Here is a 22,594-nt window from a genome sequence, read left to right on the forward strand (position 1 = left end):
CCAATGAGCGTGCTTGATACGTTTGCCCGTCCTAGCGCCTTTGGTTAAGGCACGGCGCGAGTGAATCACAGATGTAGCTTTTCAAATACTTTCAATGGGAGAGTTTGGAACGCTAGGTGGCAGCAGACCTTCCAATAAAATTTCCAAAAAGTCCCCTGCCAGTGCATCATTATCAAAATATTTTAGATAGAATCATAAATAGTGTTAATCTTTGATTATACAACTTTTTGCATTTTCAATCAGTTGCAGCTGAAGGTGTGGAATTTGAAGCGTGCCTTTTATGATACATGCATGGTATTTTGTCAAACAGTCGAGAGTATTGCGTGAGAAAGATATTTGGCTATAGGGCTATTGTTCAAGATAAAATGATAGTTACAATACAAAGCAACGGCAGCTGTTTGAAAGTTATTCTGCAACGTGTTCCACAAACACAAATCTGCGAAGGTCCTATTAGTAGTCAAGTACGTTCTCATGATAAACTCCAATTGTCTACCATCTGGAACCCACATGTCTAACGACCAAGTTAGATTGTATACAAAACCACCCACCCAAAGAAATCGTGCATAGCATACGAAATTTAAGTGTAAACAAAAAATCGTAAACTCTATTGTTTGAATTGTTTTTGTAAGAATTACATCAGGTGTTTGAAAGGAGCTTTTTAAATACATTTTGGATAGAATTGTTTAAAATACCACCTATTCGTGACGTCACAACGTTGCAAATAGTTTCGGTTCGAGACGGTCTTGGTGATTTTATTCCACGATTCACTGTCAGCATATACATGCGCAATACACTACCCACGCCACACACACACACCCGTCCGCCGTAGTGTATTGCGCGATGTATGCTGACCGTGGATCGTGGAATAAAATCACCGTCTCGAACCGAGACTACGTTGCAAACTGTAGTAAGTTGTGTCCATTTTAAAGAGCAGAAGTCTGTCATATTGAGAGACATTTATAAGGGGAATTAACACATATACCAGGACCTCCACGAAAACTTCAGAGCAAAGTTATCGCGAAGGCAAAATTTCTTGACGAATCGGCAATCATTAAATGGGATCGCGAAAGAGTTTTTCGTCAATTACGGAGTGACCCGCTTAAACGCACAGGGCACAGGGCACTAATCATATGGTTATTACTCAAAATAATTAAAACTTACTTGATAACAAGCAATGGAGAGCTGTTGGTAGTATAAAACATTGTGAAAAACGACTCCCTAGTTTTCGAGAAAGAAGTAATTTTCTACTAAAATATTTAATAATTCTGGAACTCGAAATCAAGGTCATAATGTTGAACTTGATTTGGAGACCTCATAATTAGTTTTTGAGTTCCCGAAATTAAGCATACTGAAAGCACACAGCTTCGTGTGACAAGGGTGTTTTTTGTCACTATCTCGCAATTTCGATGACCAATAATTGAGTTCAAATTGTCACAAGTCTGTTATATTGTGCTCTTGTTGAGATACGCCAAGCGAGAAAATGTGTAGTTGTCAATGTCACATTAGAAAATACAAGTCACATGTGAAAGTTTCAGCTGAACACAGTTTCTTGATGAGAAAAGAGCAACTGCGGTATTTTCACACGCATGTGTCGAATCGATCCACGTTTTAGCGAGGTGACAGCTGCACCGGACCAATCTCCAGAATCAGCATTTTAGCGAATCGTATTAATAGCTTCAAATGGTTCGGGGTGAACAATTTTGCAAACATCTATTAAATTTTTCAAACCATATTACTTCTAGGGGAATCCTTTTTCATTCGTTTTTGTAATAACAGATTGTTAAAGGAACACGTTGCCTTGGATCGGTCGAGTTGGTCTTTGAAAAGCGTTTGTAACCGTTTTTTAAAAAATGCATATGGGTAGAAAGATGTTGTAAAAGTAGAATACAATGATCCACACAAACATGCCTCAAAATTGCGTGGTTTTCCTTTTACCTTGTCGACTAACACGTCGGCCATTTATGAGGGTCAAAATTTTGACTCCCATAAATGGCCGACCATGTTAGTTCGCACAGTAGAAGAAAAACCACGCAATTTCGAGGCAAACTTGTGTGGATCATTGTATTCTACTTTTAAAACATCTTTCCAACCATATGCATTTTATAAAATACGGTTACAAACGCTTTTGTTTTGACCAACTCGTCCGATCCAAGGCAACGTGTTCCTTTAATACTATCACTATCAGTTGGCAAGGCTGGTGTTTAGAGGTATCTTTACTTGACTCCTAACTCTAGGACTCCGGTTCTTGGCTGTGGAATGATTTTAAAAAATGAGCTGAAATCAACAGCTGTATACAATTCTTCTCAGATGTAAAAGCTTATCAATATATTACCCTATAGGGTATCGTTCAGCGAATGTGGCCATTTTTATTTTGTTCCATTCCAACTCATTGTAACTAAACTGAGGCTGGACGAAATAACAGTCTAGTGCCATGTTTGCGCAATGAATGTTAGCATTCACAACTGTTATTGGAAACATGGAACATAACTAAGATTGTTACAGCGTGATAAAGGTCTGTAATATCAGTGTGTCTCACTATTGAACCCTTCACCATGAACTTCTACGTATTAGTGAACATTGACTATCCTTTCGCCCGCAGACCTGCCCCACAACAGTCAGGAAAAAAATGATGTTGGATGATTTCTCCAGCCGAAAGTTTATTCCGGAGATGCCCATCCTTCTGTGGAATGAACACTTCAGTAAAGCCGAGTACCAGCGACTCTCTACATTCAAAGGCATCAATGGCTGGTCAGACATCGACGCACAGGGTGAGTTTACTATGTCCCTAGCTTGGCCCCGCGGTTGTTTTTGACGAATTGTGCGTGCTTTGCGTGCGTGCTCAGGGATTCAGACGGGAGAACGGAGCCTGAAGCCGAATCCTAGCGGAAGTCGTGGATTCGAAAAGGGCAGGTTTATGTGGAGACAATGGAGTATGGACCCCCTGCACAACGCGCAACGCACTTGCATGCCCCCGTCTTGTCCGCCATTTTGGGAGTTTCAAAATGATCATTCTTATTTTAGTTAGGTGCGCTCAACGTTATGTGCACGGGGGCTATACATGGATTGCACATGACGTCTTTGTAAAAGTGCACCGTACACGTGCGTTCATGACTCTCGGCCAATGATAGCTCTTCACGCGTGTACATTTCATCAACTATGGCGGTCAATGTAGGGGTCTATCTGTCCTCCATTTTGAGAGTTAAAGTACGCACGTAAGAATCATTTGACTCCCAAAATGATTGAAATGGTAGACGCGCATTCTTAGGAAGTGCACATTCTTATGAGGTGCATCCATGTTGTGCCAGGGGTCTATATTCCGATCGAGTAGACCAATAATTGTACCGGATTTCATTGAGCTGCTAAAACATACAAAACTAGAACAGGGTTACCAGTCAAAATACCATGTTACATGTACAATCCGTGACTGGTATCCTATTTATGCTTTGCAAAAAAAATGCAACATTTTATGCGTAAGGGCACTGGACACTGTTGGTAATTACTCAAACTGATTATAAGCATACAAATTTACTTTGAAGCAAAGGAGAGCTGTTGATGATAGTATACAAATATTGACTGCTTTAACTCGTGCTATGGTTAAAACTATGACTCCCTCGGTGATACCCGGAGCGTTCTATTTTCCCTCGACTTCGACTCGTGAAAATAGAACGCACTGGGGATCACCTCGGGAGTCATAGTATTAACCATAGAACGAGTAAACGTAGTCAATATTTGTTGTATAAAACCCAAAACATTTCTAAATACTGTCTTATTAAGTTACAGACCTGAATGCTACAATAAATCAAACCAACATACGACTCCACTCCTCAAATTTGCGATTTCTTTTTTACTGTGCTGCATGTAGTGTCATGTAATCCGAAATGGTTGCAGACTATTTATCATACTCGCACACATAACGTTCGTATGCTATATGTAGATACACAGATGCACAACTGTTTGGGTTTGAGGTTGTTAAAAAGGACGTCTAGGTACTGGACTTTCACACGGCAAACGATGCACTACCACACGACCACCGTTTCTAGTAAAACTAAGACATATCATGTGACGCACTCTAAACCAATGAAAAGGCAGAATATTTGTAAGGATGTTATAATAGGGGTAGTATCAAACATTGTTATAAAACATTGTTATAAGGGTTGTTGTTAAACATTGTGAGAAACGGCTCCCTCTGCAGTAACGTAGTTTCCAAAAAGAAGTTATTTTCCACTAAAATATAAGACTTTGATATCGAGACCTCAGAATTAGATTTTGAGGTCCCGAAATCAAGCACCTGAAATCACACAACTTTGTGTGACTGAGTGTTTTTATCTTACATTTTTCTCTTGCAACTTCGGCGACCAATTGAGTTCAAATGTTCACAGCTTTGTTATTTTGTTCATTGAGATACACCAAGTGAGAAGACTGGTCTTTGACAGTTACGAATAGTGTCCAATACACCAAGTGAGAAGACTGGTCTTTGACAGTTACCAATAGTGTCCAATACACCAAGTGAGAAGACTGGTCTTTGACAGTTACCAATAGTGTCCAATACACCAAGTGAGAAGACTGGTCTTTGACAGTTACCAATAGTGTCCAATACACCAAGTGAGAAGACTGGTCTTTGACTGTTACCAATAGTGTCCAGGGTCTTTAAGCAGCTTGATGAAGTTGGGCGATGGAACTATTGTCCAAATCGGAAGTGCTTATTCATCGTCTGCTTATTACTATAAAGGCCATCTACCACGATTTTTTATTCGTAATTATCAAAAACATAATTAAATCACCTCAAAATTGGAAAAAGAAATGTTAGCGTATTCTGCGACCACCTTTTCTCTGAACACATCTCTTTAACAATAGATTGAAGAGATTATTAGGAATAGAGAAATCTGTAAATACTGGATTTAATTATTTGTTTAATGAATGTCTATTTAGAATAACTTCCAATTTCCCACGGTTGATCGCAAAGCCACATTTTCGTTTACTGTTTCAATACTTGCGGCAGCTGGTATGAATTGCAGTAAGCCATGTACAATTTCACAGAATCGATCATTTTTTTTCGACAGATGACTAGCACACCTCGTTTAATCAAATATAATTGAAACGGCCTTTAGATCAACATTTTAGCAATGACGTATTTGTCAGTAAATAAATTACTTTTTAATATTTTGAATCGACTGTTTTTATTTTTTATTATGATAATCAATAACATATAGTGCAGTTCTTGAAACGTTTTTAAAATCGCATTTCTGTTTTCACTTGTCTTCTATTTGTTGTTTGTTTTTGTAAACCATTGTTATAATATTATCTGTCATTGGCGAGTTTTATTTAGTTATCCATTAAACAGCCAATAAAGGATGATCTCAAATATATAGATATTACAGTTTTCTAACAGCTGCAGTCCATCCAGGAAACATAAAAAATATAACGAGTCTCTTACCTCACGTTACACATGGTAAAGATGTTTTTTTTCTCCTGAACGCTCCAACCCAAACTTCTGAAAAACGAGGGGTCAAACAAACCCGCGCGACAAAGGAATCGTGACGTCAGTGGCAGCTATTTGGTGTGGAAATGCCAAAGCTGGAGAACTGTGTTCAAAACCAATAGGGGAAATTCGTCACTGGCGTTCAGGGTCATTTATTATAGATAAGCCGTTTTTGACTCTCGGCTGAAAAAGCCGCGCGGCCGGGTGCATTTTTGACTCGGAGTTATTTATTACTAAATGCACATTTTGAGAGTAAAATGGTTATTAACCGGTATCTGCGATGTCTATTTGGCCATACAAAGGTAACAGTTGACATATTGAGATCATCCTTTATTGGCTCTTTAAGAATGCAGATTAGGTTTAGCTTTGTGGTATATATATTTTGTGCGTCTGTGGACCTTGGTTCTAATCACAGCACTGACCACAGTATGGGGTTGTTTGGTTTGCGTGTTCAGCCCACACCGCTGTCTACGTCCTCATCGTCTCCTCGTATGTAGCTATAATCAGGCTATAATGAAAGTACTTTTTGACAATCCGTTTGTTTTATAACAAGGAACTTAGATGTCATTATTTAGATTTCATGTCCCATTTCGTCAGGTTCATGACCACGCATTCAATTCGCATACAATTTCTTAGTCTATCAATTCAAACTTTCCTCTTAGCTAATCTATTGCATTTAATATCGTTTTCGTGTCATGATTTTGTTCTTCTCAGTATCGTTTCAGACATTCTATTCAACTTAATATTATTGTATTGTATTTAATTTTATTCAAAAAAACGAAACAAACATCATTGTGGCCTAATGAGTGTGAATTATCTTATTTGACTTGTCAGTGCTTACATTTAAAGTATAATTCACTATGTTATGACTGCAGATCCAACTAAAAAATTTGCTAAAATTGGCGGGGAAACCTACGCTAAACTAAAATTATCGTGTTTCTTTCCTGAAAATCCTCTGACATGAAAGTTTTATCATCACAAGAACCAAAATAAATGTGACACCTATTTTGTCTCCCCAGATGTCTCTGACTCCTTGCAATTACTGAGTGCCCCAAGCAACAGGTACTTGTTCGACGACCGCATGGTCAACGGCGTCATTCCTAAAAAGCCAGGGTGCACGAGGTGCGCTATCATCGGTAATGGCGGCATGATGAACGGCTCCAACAAGGGAGAAGAAATAGACGCACATGACTATGTATTCAGGTAAACGAACACAACATGTTTTAGTTACATTAGCATTATAAAACTCATGTCTAAAGCATTCGTGGAACATTCCGTTATCGGTATAATAAGGCAGCATGGTGAACGGCTCTGACAAGGGAGAAGAAACATGCATGACTAAGGGAATCAATGTATGGTGAAGAGGTTTTCAACTAGTGGTTTAAACCCGCCGAGGCCTGGTTCTTGATAATTGTACTGGGACGAAGTCGAGGTAAATTATCAAGAACCAGGCCTACCTGTGAACCTTGCAAAAGGAGTCTCCAGATTATGGAAAAGTGTAACGGAAACGATAGTGTAATCGCAACCGAGACTGTAAAAATTGTTTCATTTTGTTTTTGGTTTTTTTAACTATAGGCATGCTGAGTACAACGAATGGATACCACCCGGGACTGAACATAAAATGATCATAATGATCGGCACTAGTTGTGTTTCAGAGGGTTTCAAGACATTGGACACTATTGGTAATTGTCGAAGACCAGTCTTCTCACTTGGTGTATCTCAACATATGCATAAAATAACAAACCTGTGAAAATTTTAGCTTGATTGGTCGTTGGAGATGCGAGATAACTATGAAAAAAAAAACACCCTTGTCACACGAAGTTGTGTGCGTTTAGATGGTTGATTTCGAGACCTCAAGTTCTAAATCTGAGGTCTCGAAATCAAATTCGTGGAAAATTACTTCTTTCTCTAAAACTATGGCACCTCAGAGGGAGCCGTTTCTCACAATGTTTTAAACCATCAACCTCTCCACGTTACTCGTCACCAAGTAAGGTTTCGTGCTAATAATTGTTTTGAGTAATTACCAATTGTGTCCATTGCCTTTAAAACAAGAAACGCAAGTCCCAGCATGAAGTCGTTTAATTTACACATGTGCGATTGTGTGATTGATCAAATTAATAAGCACTGTATATACTCGGTACTTCCCGAGTTATGTGAAACAACTCACAGCCATAATGTAGAAATTGTCATGAACTGTAAGTTTAATTATATGTCAATGTGTCCACCAGGAAACTACTACATTTCCTGCATGATTTATTTATTGGACAAGTTTTCTTTTTCTGTTTCGGTTATGATTATCGTACTATGCGGCTTCTGTTTGTGCAAATGTATGATATGTTTTTTTGTTAAAGACACTGGACACCTTTGGTAATACTTGTCAAAGACCAGTATACTTGGTTTATTCCCAACATATGCATAAAATAACAAATCTGTGAAAATTTTGACTCAATAAATTGGTCATCAAATTGCAAGAGAAAAAAAGAATGAAAAAACCCTTGTTGCGCAAATTTGTGTGCTTTCAGATGCCTAAAGAACGGCTTCAGCTGAAGTATTTTATTATTTGAGTGAGAAATTGCCTCTTTCTCAAAAACTACGTTACTTCAGAGGGAGCCGTTTTTTAATTTGTTTACACTTAATCAGAAAATGCCAGACAGCTTTGTTCAGAATTATTTTAAAATGCCAAATTTGTAGCGTGTCTTGGCCGAGTGGTTCAAGGGCATGAAATTCAAGCTCTGGTTGTTAAGTCATCAGAGTGATGTGGGTTCGAATCACAGTTGTGACGCGTGTGTCTTGAGTAAGATATTTTACTATAATTGCTTCTCTTCAACAATAGAGTATAAATGGGTACAAGTTATGATACAGGTTGATATTGAGTATGAAAGAGCCTTAGGAGCTATACGGTTGCCCGGGTTGTATACTCCCCAGGGAGTTGAGAACGGTTAAAGACATTGTACACTTTCGGTAAACAGTAGTGTCCAAGTCCCACACTTCGTGTATCACAACTTATATCTATAAAATAACAAACCTGTGAAAATTAAGGCTCAATCGGTCATCGGAGTCGGGAGAAAATAACGGGAAAACACACCCTTGTTTCCGCACGTTTCGCCGTGTTATGACATGTGTTTAAAATAAATCCGTAATTATCGCTATCGAGGATTGATATTGTTATACTTTTTTCTCAAAAAGTAAAGCATTTAATATTTTAAGTGAAGTCTTTTACCATTACCTTCTGTAAACCCTGTAAATTATTTGTAAATCTGAGATTTTTTTTTCTGTACTGAAAGTGTATAATGGCTTCAAAAAGGAATGATTATTGACCAAATGACCTTGGGTGGATTTCGCAAAGAATCAAGATTAGTCTTAATCTCGAGTTAGGACGAGTTACTCGTCCTAGTTTAGGACTACCCTTGAGTTTTTAATAACTCTCAGCTAGGACTAGTCCTAGGTCATGACTAATCTTTGTGAAATCGACCCCTGCTAATGTATAGCACACTTAGACCGGGAATAGTGTAAAATGCGCCATATTATATTAACTCATTATTATTATTGTTATTATTATTATTATTATTATTGCATAAAAATGTTTTTGGTTTTTTTAACCAACAGGGTGAATGTTGCCTTAACCAAAGGTTTCGAGAAAGATGTTGGATCCAAGACTTCATTCTACTGCTTCACGATGGTCACCCTCTCCAATTCATTACGCGGTGCTGGGCGGTATGGATTTAAAGCCCCACCCTATCAAAAGGTCAGTTCCTGAAAGAAAGAAGAAGAGAAAAGAAGAAAAACAAAATATTAATAATAATAATAATAATAATTACAAAGTATATAAATAAATAGAAACATACAAAAAAGATAAAAAAGACATTAAGACAAATTTGCTACTTGTATTCTATGTTTGTCGTTCTGCTGATATGTGCCATATATGGTATGAAACAGTTGTGGTTAAAGTGGCTTCTCATTTGCCAAAATTGACTGAGAAAATCTATATTTAAAAAATTTGATGGACTAAACATGAATAATTTAATGATACAAACTAAAGACAACGTTTACTATGTGGTGGTGAAACCTTATAGACTAATATAAGCAAACAATCCAATCAAACTGAAAAAGCTTTTCAAAAATGGATTTCAGAAACAAATTGCAGATTTACCAGGTGAATTGTTATTGTTCAAGTCATTCTGAGAATGTTCACATTTCCTAGAACAGTGGATTTACCTTGTAAAAGTCTGCTGCCACCCAGCGTCACAAAAAAAGTCTCCCATTCCTGCAGGCTTAAAGGCAGTGGACACTATTGGTAATTACTCAAATAAATTATTATCATAAAACCTTACTTGGTGACGAGTAATGGGGAGAGGTTGATAGTATATAACATTGTGAGAAACGGCTCCCTCTGAAGTGACGTAGTTTTCGAGAAATAAGTAATTTTCCACGAATTTGATTTTGAGACCTCAAGTTTAGAATTTGAGGTCTCGAAATCAAGCACCTGAAAGCACATAACTTCTTGTGATCAGCGTGTTTTTTCTTTCATTATTATCTCGCAACTTCGATGACCAATTTACCTCAATTTCACAGGTTTGTTATTTTATGCATATGTTGAGATACACCAAGTGAGAAAACTTGTCTTTGACAATTACCAATAGTACAAATTGTCTTTAAATCCCAACATACAGTGTCAAACCATGATAGCTTTATGAAACTGCTCGTTTATCTTTAGGCGTTCAGATAGTAGAAGTGTTTGACATTTTGTGTTTCTTTCTATTCCTTTTTTTCTTCAGGGAATCAAATATGTTTTCTTCGCTGATAATGAGTGGACGTACAACTATTTGAATGCTGTTTTAAGAAACAAACCGCCTCCTCGTAGCAAAGACAAGTACAACAGGTAATAAGGGAATAAAAGGGTAGCAACGAGTTCCTATGCGGCGGCCGTTTAAAGCTGGCAGGGTCGAATTGCCGTGTGATAAAGGCCCAAGCCGAAGGCGAAGGCCTTAAGCGCACGACATCGCCATGCAAGGTTTTAAACCGACGTTTAAGAACGAGTCACTACTCTTTTATTCCCATTCATAAATGCCCTTTTGTTAAAAAATGTTAAAAAAATACAACTACAGACATATTGACAAATGAAAATTCGAGGTTTGAAATATTTTTTTTCAAAAACTTTGTGAAGAGTCTGTTGCGCATGGGTTGGGTGTACGCGCGCACGCTTTGAAAAAGATGTCGCGCGCGCGCTTAGAAGTAGATTATGCGCTGTTACTTATACGCCTTTCTTAATATTTATGCATGAGGTACGTCACAATGCTAATCCAAAACGAGGCGATGAGCGCAGCCACTGCAAGTGATGGGGGACTTGCGCCCATAGCCTCATTTTGGGTAAGAATTATGACGTCATGCATAAATATTAAGAGAGGCGTTTAGCTAGCTATGAATTGGCTTCTCAACACCAGCATAAATGAAATGATATGAAATTACTTATTTTTATTGAGGCGGTGTTACTCTTAATGGTCAATACAATGTTTTGTTCATGCCCCAATTGCAGAGGTCCACCCAACTTTGTGGAGCAATTGAAGGCAGAAGATGTTAAAGTTGTCCATCCAGACTTCGAGAGATATCTTAAATGGAGGTATATATTAGTTTGCTTATCTTAAATGGAGGTATATATTAGTTTGCTTATCTTAAATGGAGGTATATATTAGTTTGCTTACCTTAAATGGAGGTATATATTAGTTTGCTTATCTTAAATGGAGGTATATATTAGTTTGCTTATCTTAAATGGAGGTATATATTAGTTTGCTTATCTTAAATGGAGGTATATATTAGTTTGCTTATCTTAAATGGAGGTATATATTAGTTTGCTTATCTTAAATGGAGGTATATATTAGTTTGCTTATCTTAAATGGAGGTATAAATTAGTTTGCTTATCTTAAATGGAGGTATATATTAGTTTGCTTATCTTAAATGGAGGTATATATTAGTTTGCTTATCTTAAATGGAGGTATATATTAGTTTGCTTATCTTAAATGGAGGTATATATTAGTTTGCTTATCTTAAATGGAGGTATATATTAGTTTGCTTATCTTAAATGGAGGTATATATTAGTTTGCTTATCTTAAATGGAGGTATATATTAGTTTGCTTATCTTAAATGGAGGTATATATTAGTTTGCTTATCTTAAATGGAGGTATATATTAGTTTGCTTATCTTAAATGGAGGTATATATTAGTTTGCTTATCTTAAATGGAGTAATATATTAGTTTGCTTATAAAAATTTTTGGTTGTATTTGACAGGGGCGATTTGTCTTGAGAGTTCTATCTCAGAAGTCATACCCTTCTATTTCTCATTTGTTCTGTTCTTCAAGCATTTTAAATTCAGAGGGAAATCTTTAAAAGGTGTTTATTTGTCGCTTGAAGGTATTAACAAATCACTGTTTAATTTTCTTTTTTTGTTGCGGATACCGACAGAAGATCAGTGTAATGTTGTGTGTTGCCGAAACATTCAACTTCATTATTCATGATAATAATTACTGCCTTAAGAAGGGGCTGGGGGCGAAAACCGAAGAAACTCTTCTGTATTTTAAGTTTAATTGTTTTATATATTTGTTTTATGTCCCAGTTGGGTTAACTCCACAGCTCAACACAAGTCTGTCCATAGACCTACAACAGGAGCAATTATGCTTCTTCTTGCTCTGCACACGTGTGATGAGGTAGGTAGATGATATATATATATATATATATATATATATATATATATATTTTTTTTTTCTTCATAAAAACATTACAAAGGAATGAACAGTATGACAACCGATATAGTTGAATTGCACTAGAACATGTACAGTATAAAAATTTCCTTAAAAAGAGCTAAAGGTTAAACAGTTAAAACACACAATAGATAATGATAAAGTATTACAAACAATCAAAACAACAAACAATCAACCAGCACTAAAACCAATAATTTATAAATAAATGATGTATCCATCTATTTATGAATTATTGGTTTTATTTACTTTTAAAGGAACACGTTGCCTTGGATCGGACGACTTGGTCTATAAAAAAAGGGTTTGTAACCGTTTGTTACAAAATGCATATGGTTGGAAAGATGTTTTAAAAGTAGAATACAATGATCCACACAAGTTTGCCTCGAAATTACGTGGTTTTCCTTTTACTTTGCGAACTAACACGGTCGGCCATTTATGGCAAAAATTTGACTCCCATAAATGGCCGACCGTGTTAGTCGACGAGGTAAAAGGAAAACCATGCAATTTCGAGTCATGTTTGTGTGGATCATTGTATTCTACTTTTACAGCATCTTTCTACCCATATGCATTTTGTAACAAACGCTTTTCAAAGACCAACTTGACCGATCCAAGGCAACGTGTTCCTTGGATCCAAGGCAATCGGTCTGCATGTCTGCAAGACATCAAGGCGACCATGGAACCTATTGCCCCTGCTCTTGTAATTAGTGCCCCCTGCTGTATGCTTGTAAATAAATCTGTATAGCCCCCTCTGTTGACAACTTACTGTGCATATTAATGGTGTAAAAGGTTGAGGTTCATAGGTCAATAAAGTTTAAGGCAGTTGACACTATTGGTATGAACTCAAAATAAATATTAGCATAAAAACTTAGTAACAAGCAAGGGACAGTTGAAGATAGTATAAAACATTGCGAGAAACGGCTCCCTCTGAAGTAGCAAAGTTTTTGAGAAAGAGGTAATTTATCATTCAAATAATAAAAGACTCCAGCCTTTTATTATGCATTCAGAAAACACACAAAATTGTTTTAAGGTTTGTTGTTTTATGCATATGTTGGGATACACCAAGTGAGAATACTTGTCTTTGACAATTTCCAAACGTGTCCAGTGGCCTTATACTGATATTTTGTTTCGTCTTCATCTGTTCAGGTCAATGTATACGGCTTTGGTGGTAGCTACACCACCTTCTCAGAACACTACTACGACAAGAGCTTCGTCCGCCATGTTTTCTACGCCAATCACGACAATAATGCAGAGAACGCCTTGTGGAAACGTCTTAACGACCTGGGTATAATCAACATGTACATCAGGAACTGACGAAGGAATTTCCCAAGCTTGATATGGACAACTCAAAAATGCCGGTGTGCCAAAAACCAACTGATCGACTTAGATCGGCTGCTAAAATGCAGAGATGTGTCACTTCTTTGGTGCTTGTTTTCAATTAAGATACATTATCCTAAGACTTATTTCGGGCTGAAGTTCTGTTGTACCTGACAAGAGAGGCAACATGAGATGCACATAGGAGAAGGCACTTGCCTCTCTAACAATGGAAACACCATTATCTACAGCAACATCAAAGATTCAAAAGAGGACTGTGGTACTATGAGTTGGATGTTAGATATAAACCAGTTGGAGATTTGGGTTCTGAACATAAGAACCAAGTTTGTGCGGCATCTTTAACAATTTGTTGAAATGTCAATTCAGTCGAACCGTTCGTCCTTCTCAATTGTCCTTTCGTTAAAGTACGTTAAAGTTTCCCATATGGGAAATTAACATGGGCTGAAGGAGGAAATTTCACAAGAGGGCGCTTTCAGAAGAAGTTTGTGCACAATTCGCCATATGGATGGACAGAATCGCCTGTCACAGGATGCATGTATGTGTGTGTGAATTAAACCCCTCAATTTCTAGTCCATTAAAATGAAAACCTGCAAGTTCAAGTTCCCTACTTCTTGAAGCTTCATATATTTTACTTTTTGGTAAAAAGGATCGGGATTACTCAACGCTACTGTCATGTTCTTCTTCCAAATATACATATACATGTGGTATAAATCATGTGTATGTTTATTTGTATTAGACTAAATAGAATGTAATTTTCAACGAAACTCACATCCGAGTGTTTTGCCTGTAGATTTTGTCCACACACAGAACAACTGTGGAAAGTACTAAGTATACAGTGCTGCAAAAAGTAATAATAATAATTCTTTAGGACTAGTTTAAAATTCGTTCACATTTCATGGAAACAAAAAACCTTTTCATTTATGAAAGTACTAACTCGTCGATTTAATTGAACTGTGATCGCACGTTGCCAAAGATAATGACTTGTTAACAAGTACCAGTACAACTCTATTTTGTGTTATTATTATACGAGGTCAGAACAAATAATTAGCAGTTGCAAACAACTTACCAACCAAATTGACTGATGGTATAAATGCAAAAAATAGTTAGTGGCCTGACGTTACAGAGTCATTAGAAAGGTCACGAGCTGTGATCAGAGTAGGTCACAGGGTCAAACAGTACTCTTAAGCCCTTGTTATCAGTACCGTCAGAAATTCAGAAATTTCTCCATAAGCTTTAACGTTGTGCCTTTTCTTACTTCTACCAAAGACGTTCTAGTCGAATATTGTACAGTACTATATGTATCGTGTGTAAATATTGTATGAACAAACTAGTGTTGAAAAATGATCCACAATTTCTCGTTGCCAGATGTTTTACTTCGACTTGTAAAGGAAATTCAATTTTGTTTGGGCTTGCAAGGATGGTAAGGACGGCCATGATAGTCAATATTTCAAGGCAGGGTATTACTATTCCAAAAATTAATAACAACAAACTTACTTGGTCAAGAGAACTGCAACTGTTGATAATGTATACCAATTTGAGAAACAATTCACTGGAACGGAATGGCGCATGTGGGTTGTTAGAGATAGAGGGAGATTCAATAATCGATCCAATCTGAGAGAAGTTTCTGTATAAAAGGTTTCTCAGATTGTGCATACGGATTATTCTTTTTGCGTGGACATGACCGCTCAAGATGTTCAGCAATTATTTCAAAACCGGAGATTTATTGTATACATCTGTATTTATGTAGGATTTAAACAATAGAATGGTGACAAGAACGAAAGGTATTCTTTGCCTTTAAGTTAATATGAGTTACCCAACAAATTGGCAAACAAAAGTTTCTATATTATAGTTTTGGTGATTCCTCCTATTTTGGACATGACATTATTCTCTACCTATAATGGAAACCAGAGATAACAAAATGTCCTCACACAATTATTTTTAAAGGACGGATGTTCCGGAAAGACCTTTGGGTTTCCGTTTTTCGCAAATTAATATTATAATTTTTGTTTCATATTTATTCTTGACGATTTTTTCCCGACAACTACCGCTTAGGCTATCATTGCATTTTTTTGGTTTTCAATTCCTTAAAATGAAAGCAATTTTTCTCGATTTTATTAAAAAACTACATTGTCAGACCTATAAACATCTTTAAATATACAAATCGACACAGGGATGCAAAAACAAGCCTTTTTGAGATATGGTGGATAGTGCACTGGTGTTGGTGTACAAAGACAGACTTACCCAAACCCAAATGGTGCAATAGTGCTGTGTTCACCATATCTGAAACTGGCTTGTGGGAATCAGACGGGAAGGTTTCCCCCATCGATCATCTAAAGTTGTGGTGTACATGTAGTGTACCGTTGTAAATATTTATCTGTTGATTATGTTTAATTTAATTTGTCCGGGCTCTAAGCCCCTAGTTTTTAGAATCTACCATGAAATGGGTATGTATAGAGCAGATGAATTTATACAAATTACGGAGTACAAAGTGTATTAAGAAAGTAAAACGTTTTAATTATTTAGCTCGAAGGAGACTTTGGAACGCTAGGTGGCAGCAGACTTACCTATGTTTACGTAGTTCTGAGCATGCGCACATTACCAGGAACAATGGATTTTACCTGGTAAGTCTGCTGCCACCAAGCGTCCCGAAAGTCCCATATTGGTTTTGGTACTGATGAATTTATTAAGTGTTAAGATGTGTCTGGAATATTGGAAGAGTAGAAGGAAACTTAGAGTAATTTTGGAGGCTAATCTTCCTAATATTACTCGCTGCAGCTGAGAAGTTTTTTTTAGCCAAGGATGCGGCTACAACGTTGTGGAGCCGCATCCTTGTATAAGACGCATTGTGGCAGCCAGAATTTGAACATCTCGACATCTTAAAGGCAGTGGACTCTATTGGTAATTACTCAAACGAATTATTATCATAAAACCCTTCTTGATTACGAGTAATGGGGAGAGGTTGATAGTATAAACAATGTGAGCATGAGAAACGGCTCCCTCTGAAGTAATGTAGTTTTCGAGAAAGAGGTATTGAAATCAAGCATCTGAAAGCACACAACTTCGTGTGACAAGGGTTCTTCATTATTATCTCGCAACTTCGACGACCGATTGAGGTCAAATTTTCACATGTTTGTTATTTTATGCATAATTATGTTAAGATACACCAACTGTTAAGACTAGTCTTTGACAGTTACCAATAGTGTCCAGTGTCTTTAAGTGTTAAAAACTTGTCTGGAATATGGAGAAGAAAAATTGTTGAGTAGAAAAGAAACCTAACTGTCATTTGGGAGGCTAATGTTACTCGCTGTATTTTAGCCAAGTATACGGCTACAACGTTGTGGAGCCGCATCCTTGTATAAGGCGCATTGTGGCAGCCAGAATTTGAACATCTTGACAAAGTGGGTATAAGAATTATAAAGATTGGTTACTTGTTTTTAAGATAGTTGATGATTCGGACTGAATAATTGTGGCTTATTTGTCGCTTTACACACTGATTAGATTTTCACTCCACCTGTTTCGAGAGGGAATGGTCCTGAAGGTGCTGTTAAAAAGTTCACAAATTATTTAACAGAACGCAAATAATCCTTGCTTAGTAGCCAAATTTAGTAGCCAATTTACGCTGTTTTTGTTTTGCTTTACGCTTAACCAGCAAATGAACTCGTTAATCACTTGTTTTTGCTTAAGTAGGTTTTTGAAATACCTTGTTAAAATTGGGATTACACCAACCATGGCTGAAGGAAGGTACTCCTCACATGAGTTGACTATATCAATTATCTCAATAGACCTTTATCACGGTGCAGCCATCTTGAATATCTCCCATTGATATCAATGTTACCAAATCGAGGCTGGAAGAACAAAATAGTCTGGTTCCTATTTGCAAAATGATTATTAGCATTCGCTATTGTTATTCGATACAAGGAACATGACCAAGACGGAGGCAGCATGATAAAGTTCTATTGTGTTTTGAGGATGTTGTTGTTATTGCTGTTTTAATGTGTTTTTGAAATGTGTTATATATAAAAATGTGGCACTCCCTGTCGCTTGGTATTGGGTAATGCTACAGAGCCCCTTGCAATGACGCAATTGGTCAAAGTGGTGCCTGCCTCACACCACTGCGTGTAAACCGAGGGAAATGGGTGCGTTTGATTATTATAAGCTTCCTTGTGTCGACCCCGCGGTGCTCATTCGGGTGAGCCCCTCACAAGAGCTAATCGAATGATCACCCAGCCTCTCGTGGTGACGTCATGCACCTGGGGCCAGCCCCAAAGTGACCCACTCCACAAGCAGGGCACTTGGAGTGCGGCATTTGAATGACGTCAAAGCTGTTCGAACGTACCGCGGGGGCAATCGGGGTCGACCCGGGGAAGCTAGTCGAACGCACCCGAACAAGGTGTGTTTGTGGGTGATGACGTCAGATGATTTGAGTCAATATACATCTTTTACGTTGACTTGGCATACCACTGTATATGAAGAAATGTGCAATATTTGCAAAAAAGTAGAATTCGTTTATTCCAGATAGTTTGCATGACTTACAACTTTGTCTTTATAGTAAAGCCGAGGGTGAACTATTTCCGCTACAGGATTTCATAGAGATGTTTAGCATTGATTGGTTGAAGGATAATACTTATTATTCGATTCTATCTGTGTCTCATAAACCGTTACACAAGGAATCAATAGGCTGACTCTCTAGGAATCAAGACAAGGTTGAATATTCTTAAAACAATATAATTAGACTGTTGGTCGATAAACGTAAAGCAAATCTTGACGGAACTCCTCTAACTGGGTTTTTTGTTTTGTTAGTCTCTTAGCAATAAGGCGCAGCTTAAAGGTCTATGTACTTTGTATAGGACAAAAAATGTCCACAGATTTACACTAAACTTACACAATTTAAAAATAATGATGGTAGAAAGCTTCTCTGAAAATATTATTCGCTGAGGTGCTGTAGTTTTTGAGAAATGAGTAAAATAATGTCATGAAAATAATTTTCGTCTCGGTGATCTTGAGACGAAAATTGTTTAGCATGTAAAAACGTATTTTCATGATATTGTTTTACTCGTTTCTCAAAAACAACAGCACCCCAGCAACTAATATTTTAAGGTACGCTTTCTACTATCATTATCTTCAAACGGTGTAAGTTTAATGTAAATCTGTGGACATTGTGTTTTGTGTTACAAAAAGTACCCAGATCCTTTATGCATTGTTGTGAAAACTGCTGCTGCTTGTACGCATTTTTTTTTCTTTTTCTTTTTTTTTTTTGGGGGGGGGATTTGGATTGATACAACTCACATCCAAACATACATTTCTTCCATATTATGAACACCTTGTTTTCCCCTTAAAATTACTGTTGCTTTTGTTTCCTTGTATAGTTGATTCAAGCTGAGTTTGCTGAGAAAACAACATGTTTACGTTCAGAATGCTATATTATTTACTTTTACAACATTTAATTTTACAACACCTACAAATAACGGCACAGAAGTACACTGTAAAATAATCACCTTAAAATTTACGGTCCTTTACCTGACAGCTAGGGTCCCTGTTAAATGACTGTAAACTTAACTGTGGAAATTTTGTAAATTGTGCCTTTTGTAAAGGGGTAATTTGCACAACTTCCACCGTGCAATTTACTACCATTTCTTTACCTAGCACTCTAGCTGCCGGATACAGCACCGCAAATTTTACGGTTATTTTTGTACAGTGTAAATTTGATCCGAAAATCCGAAATTTTATCCGAAAGTTCAATATTACAGTCCCTCATACCGTATTTTTGTTTACAATTTCATCATTAATGCATATTTGTGTTTAAAGATTCTCATGGTGTGAACAAAAATAGGAAATATATAAATATTTTTATTGTAAACTTGTGGGAGAACAACAGAGATTTAGTACAAGATTGTACCCGCAAGTTCACTGGTTTTTTTTAAAGTTACTTCATATGATTGGGTAGTTGTTATGTTTTGATTTGTTCCTTTTGTTGATGGGTTTTGGGGCTGTAGATGTTCTGTGCTTTACTTTCAATATTCTGGGGTGGGTTCAAGCCCAGCCTGCGGCGCAGTTTCCAAAAAGAATGGAAAATAATGGGCGTGTGATGCTTTATAAATAAGTTGGCAATTCAAAGGAGTTTGTTACAAAAATCCATGTTCTATTTTATGTATTCAACATTGGTTCACATTAATTAATAGAAAATATTTTTGGGGTGTTGACGGCTGTTTTTTAAATTTCGCATGTAATTGTAGCCTCTAAAGAAGGAATCGTTGTCATTTGCAGGCGAATATATCTATTAGGTGGTATCAGATGTAAGACCAATTTTGCCTGCCAGAAATAGTAACCAGTTAAAAGACCATGATTTACGTTGGCTACTTGTGCCCTGCTTATCTTTGCTTAGCAGAATTTGTTTAAAATAGCATCTGTCTAAGCAGATCGATGACGTTATTTTCAACCATTTAGGCAATTTCAGTCACGTGCAGATTTTTGAATAATGGATTTGTCACAATGATTTGTGATCGTTCTGATGCTTTCTGATAACATGTTTTATTTGTTCTTTTACAGAGTTTGAGGTTTGTTTTATACATATTTGAATGAAATTATTACAAATTGCAGTTTCTAAACCAATTTCCAAAGAAGTACTAACATGCTTTATTATTCCTAAAGGGTCCTATTGTACTGATTAAATTAAAAGGTGATTTTTCTAGAGAAAATATTTTTCAATAAATGTTAATGTGTCGTTATAAAAATCTTCTTGGCTTTGTGGTCTTTCTTCACATTATGAAATGGTTCATTAATTTAACTGAACGTTGTTGTCTCTCTGTGAAACTAGGTCTAAATATTGATTGGAGCATGCACGCTTTTTCAGTTGCTGCCCCATGTCTCTGGACTAATACCGGTAATAAACAATTTGGGGGAATAAATATTCCTTTGCGTGAGTCGGGGGGAAATAGTGAAAAACCATGCAACACTTTTTTGGTAGTAACAACCGAAATCAGCGTTTAGTTTTTTTTTTAAGGTTGTCAGGAGAACGCAGGTTTTTTTTTATAAAAGGGAGGTTTAGCTGCACGTTCAACGTGAACGTGAATGTCAAAAAATTATGTCGCTGAAATCTCACGTTTTAAGCACACGTGAAGTTACAATTTTTCACGTTGTGTACGTACGTGCGCGCAGACGTCATACGTGAGCATGAAATAAGCCCAAAGTGGCGACGTCAACCAGAACGTTCACGTATTTGCTCGCGTAACGGACGTGTAGCTAAACCTCGCTATTAGGCCGTATCCAAGTTGACGGCTACGGCTGGATCGCCGCGTCGTCATGCATTGAAGTATAGGACGCCCTTAGCAACACCCCTGGCAACGGTCGTAGCCGCAGCCGTAGCCACCAATTCGGATACGGCCTAACTTCATTTCAGAGGAATTTTTTTTTCACATTTCACAGGAAAACAATACCTTCAACAGTTTTGATAGCTAAATAAAAAATACTTGGCTCAGCAAAGAAAGAAAAACATGCTGGAGTCGTTCCTTACTTTGAAAGAGTACATTATTTGAAAGACACCTTTGGTAATTGTCAAAGACCAGTCTTCTCAATTGGTCGTCGAAGTTGCGAGATAATAATGGAAGAAAAAACACACACTTGTCACACGAAGATGTGTGCTTTAGATGCTTGATTTTGTGACCTCAACATCTTATTCTGAGGTCTCGAAATCAAATTCATGGAAAATTACTTTTTTTTTTCTCGAAAACTACGTTACTCGTTGGCAGGGGTCTGGTTTTACACATCTATTGATGACAGTTTGTTTACTTTTGTTTTAACCTTGACAGCCCCTGTACAACTTGTAACTGTTGCGTATGTCTAAAGATTTAAAATAAATAAATAAATAAATAAATTGCGTTGTCAAACTGCTTTCAAGTACCAAAGCTTTTAACAGCATCAAGCAACATTATTTTGTTCTGCTCTGGGTTTGATGCATCTTCAAAATTCCTAACATTCTTTGAGCCCAAGACTTTGCCAAATTGAATGCCTAAAGCTCTTTGTTATGCAAACGAGACGATTCCGTATTTCTTATGGTTACGACCTAAAATGCAATGCTCTGACAACAGCCATTGGGCGAAACGCCTATTGTAGGGTTACACGGGTGCAGTGGTTCGCAGTGGTTGATCACACAAACTGTGCCATGTCACACGAGGCATTCAGATTGAATGTTCGCACTATCAACTCGGGGATCGATAGACACTGTTTGAAAACAAATACTCCAGCGCTACATACCAAAGTCTTGTGGCTTGCACTGCAGGGGCCAATTTCATAGAGCTGCTTAAGCAAAAAAATTGCTTAAGCACGAAAATAGCTTGCTTATTTTACACATGTTGCTGGACAAAATTTCATGCCATATACATTGCTTGTGACTGGTATTTAGCTGTTGTTTACTTAGCATAGCAATTGAGTTGAGTCTTGGCCGGTACTCTGATTTTACTAAGCAAGGATATTTCTGCTTATATAAGCAAATATTTTTGCTTAAGCAGCTCTATGAAATTGGGCCCAGTACTTTCCCAAATTGCCTGTACAAGTTGCCTCATGTGACAGGGCCCTTTACACTTGCTCTTAACTAAAACACCACTGCTCTTCATGTCTGTTAAATAGAAACCAAGCTGTCCACATTCTTTATCGTATTATTAGCAAGTTAATGTGTGGTAATCAAGTCGTCACAGTGTTGAGTCTCAGGCATTTTTTTTATTTTTTACTTAACTCCGTGCTATTCCCGTTACCAGAGAAGACGAACCCAGCACCGGGGGGAGCAGAGCTGTAGCAGACGGCCCAGCAAAGATGGCTACGGCCGCTGCGTGTTCAATAAGAGACAATGGAGTTTATGTTTACCACTGCATAGTGAGGAGCACGAATGAATTTGAAAAGGTAAAACAAATACCTATAACTCTTGTGTATAGCTGTCTGAAGAAATTATGAATTGTCTTCACCCCTCCAGATAGTCATACTCCATCGCAGGATAAATCAGTTCAATGGATCAGTTTTTATATGGTTGGTAGCCATCGTTTAC

The 22,594-nt window shown here is 37.2% G+C and overlaps 1 protein-coding gene across 1 annotated transcript in view; it reads left to right on the plus strand.

Moving 5' to 3' along the window:
• The window catches only part of LOC139941404 (alpha-N-acetylgalactosaminide alpha-2,6-sialyltransferase 2-like), a 44,717-nt gene extending 24,440 nt beyond the window's left edge, over positions 1-20,277 (plus strand). The window contains exons 4-10 of the mRNA XM_071937877.1: positions 2,600-2,768; positions 6,499-6,682; positions 9,086-9,224; positions 10,255-10,358; positions 11,013-11,096; positions 12,087-12,177; positions 13,372-20,277. Coding sequence (XP_071793978.1) covers positions 2,600-2,768; positions 6,499-6,682; positions 9,086-9,224; positions 10,255-10,358; positions 11,013-11,096; positions 12,087-12,177; positions 13,372-13,539 — 939 coding nt within the window. The 3' untranslated portion in view covers positions 13,540-20,277. The remainder of the gene's footprint in view (positions 1-2,599; positions 2,769-6,498; positions 6,683-9,085; positions 9,225-10,254; positions 10,359-11,012; positions 11,097-12,086; positions 12,178-13,371) is intronic.
• The last annotated feature ends 2,317 nt before the right edge of the window (positions 20,278-22,594 follow it).

The sequence above is a fragment of the Asterias amurensis genome, chromosome 9, assembly GCF_032118995.1.
Source record: "Asterias amurensis chromosome 9, ASM3211899v1".
In the NCBI taxonomy this organism is placed as follows: domain Eukaryota; kingdom Metazoa; phylum Echinodermata; class Asteroidea; order Forcipulatida; family Asteriidae; genus Asterias; species Asterias amurensis.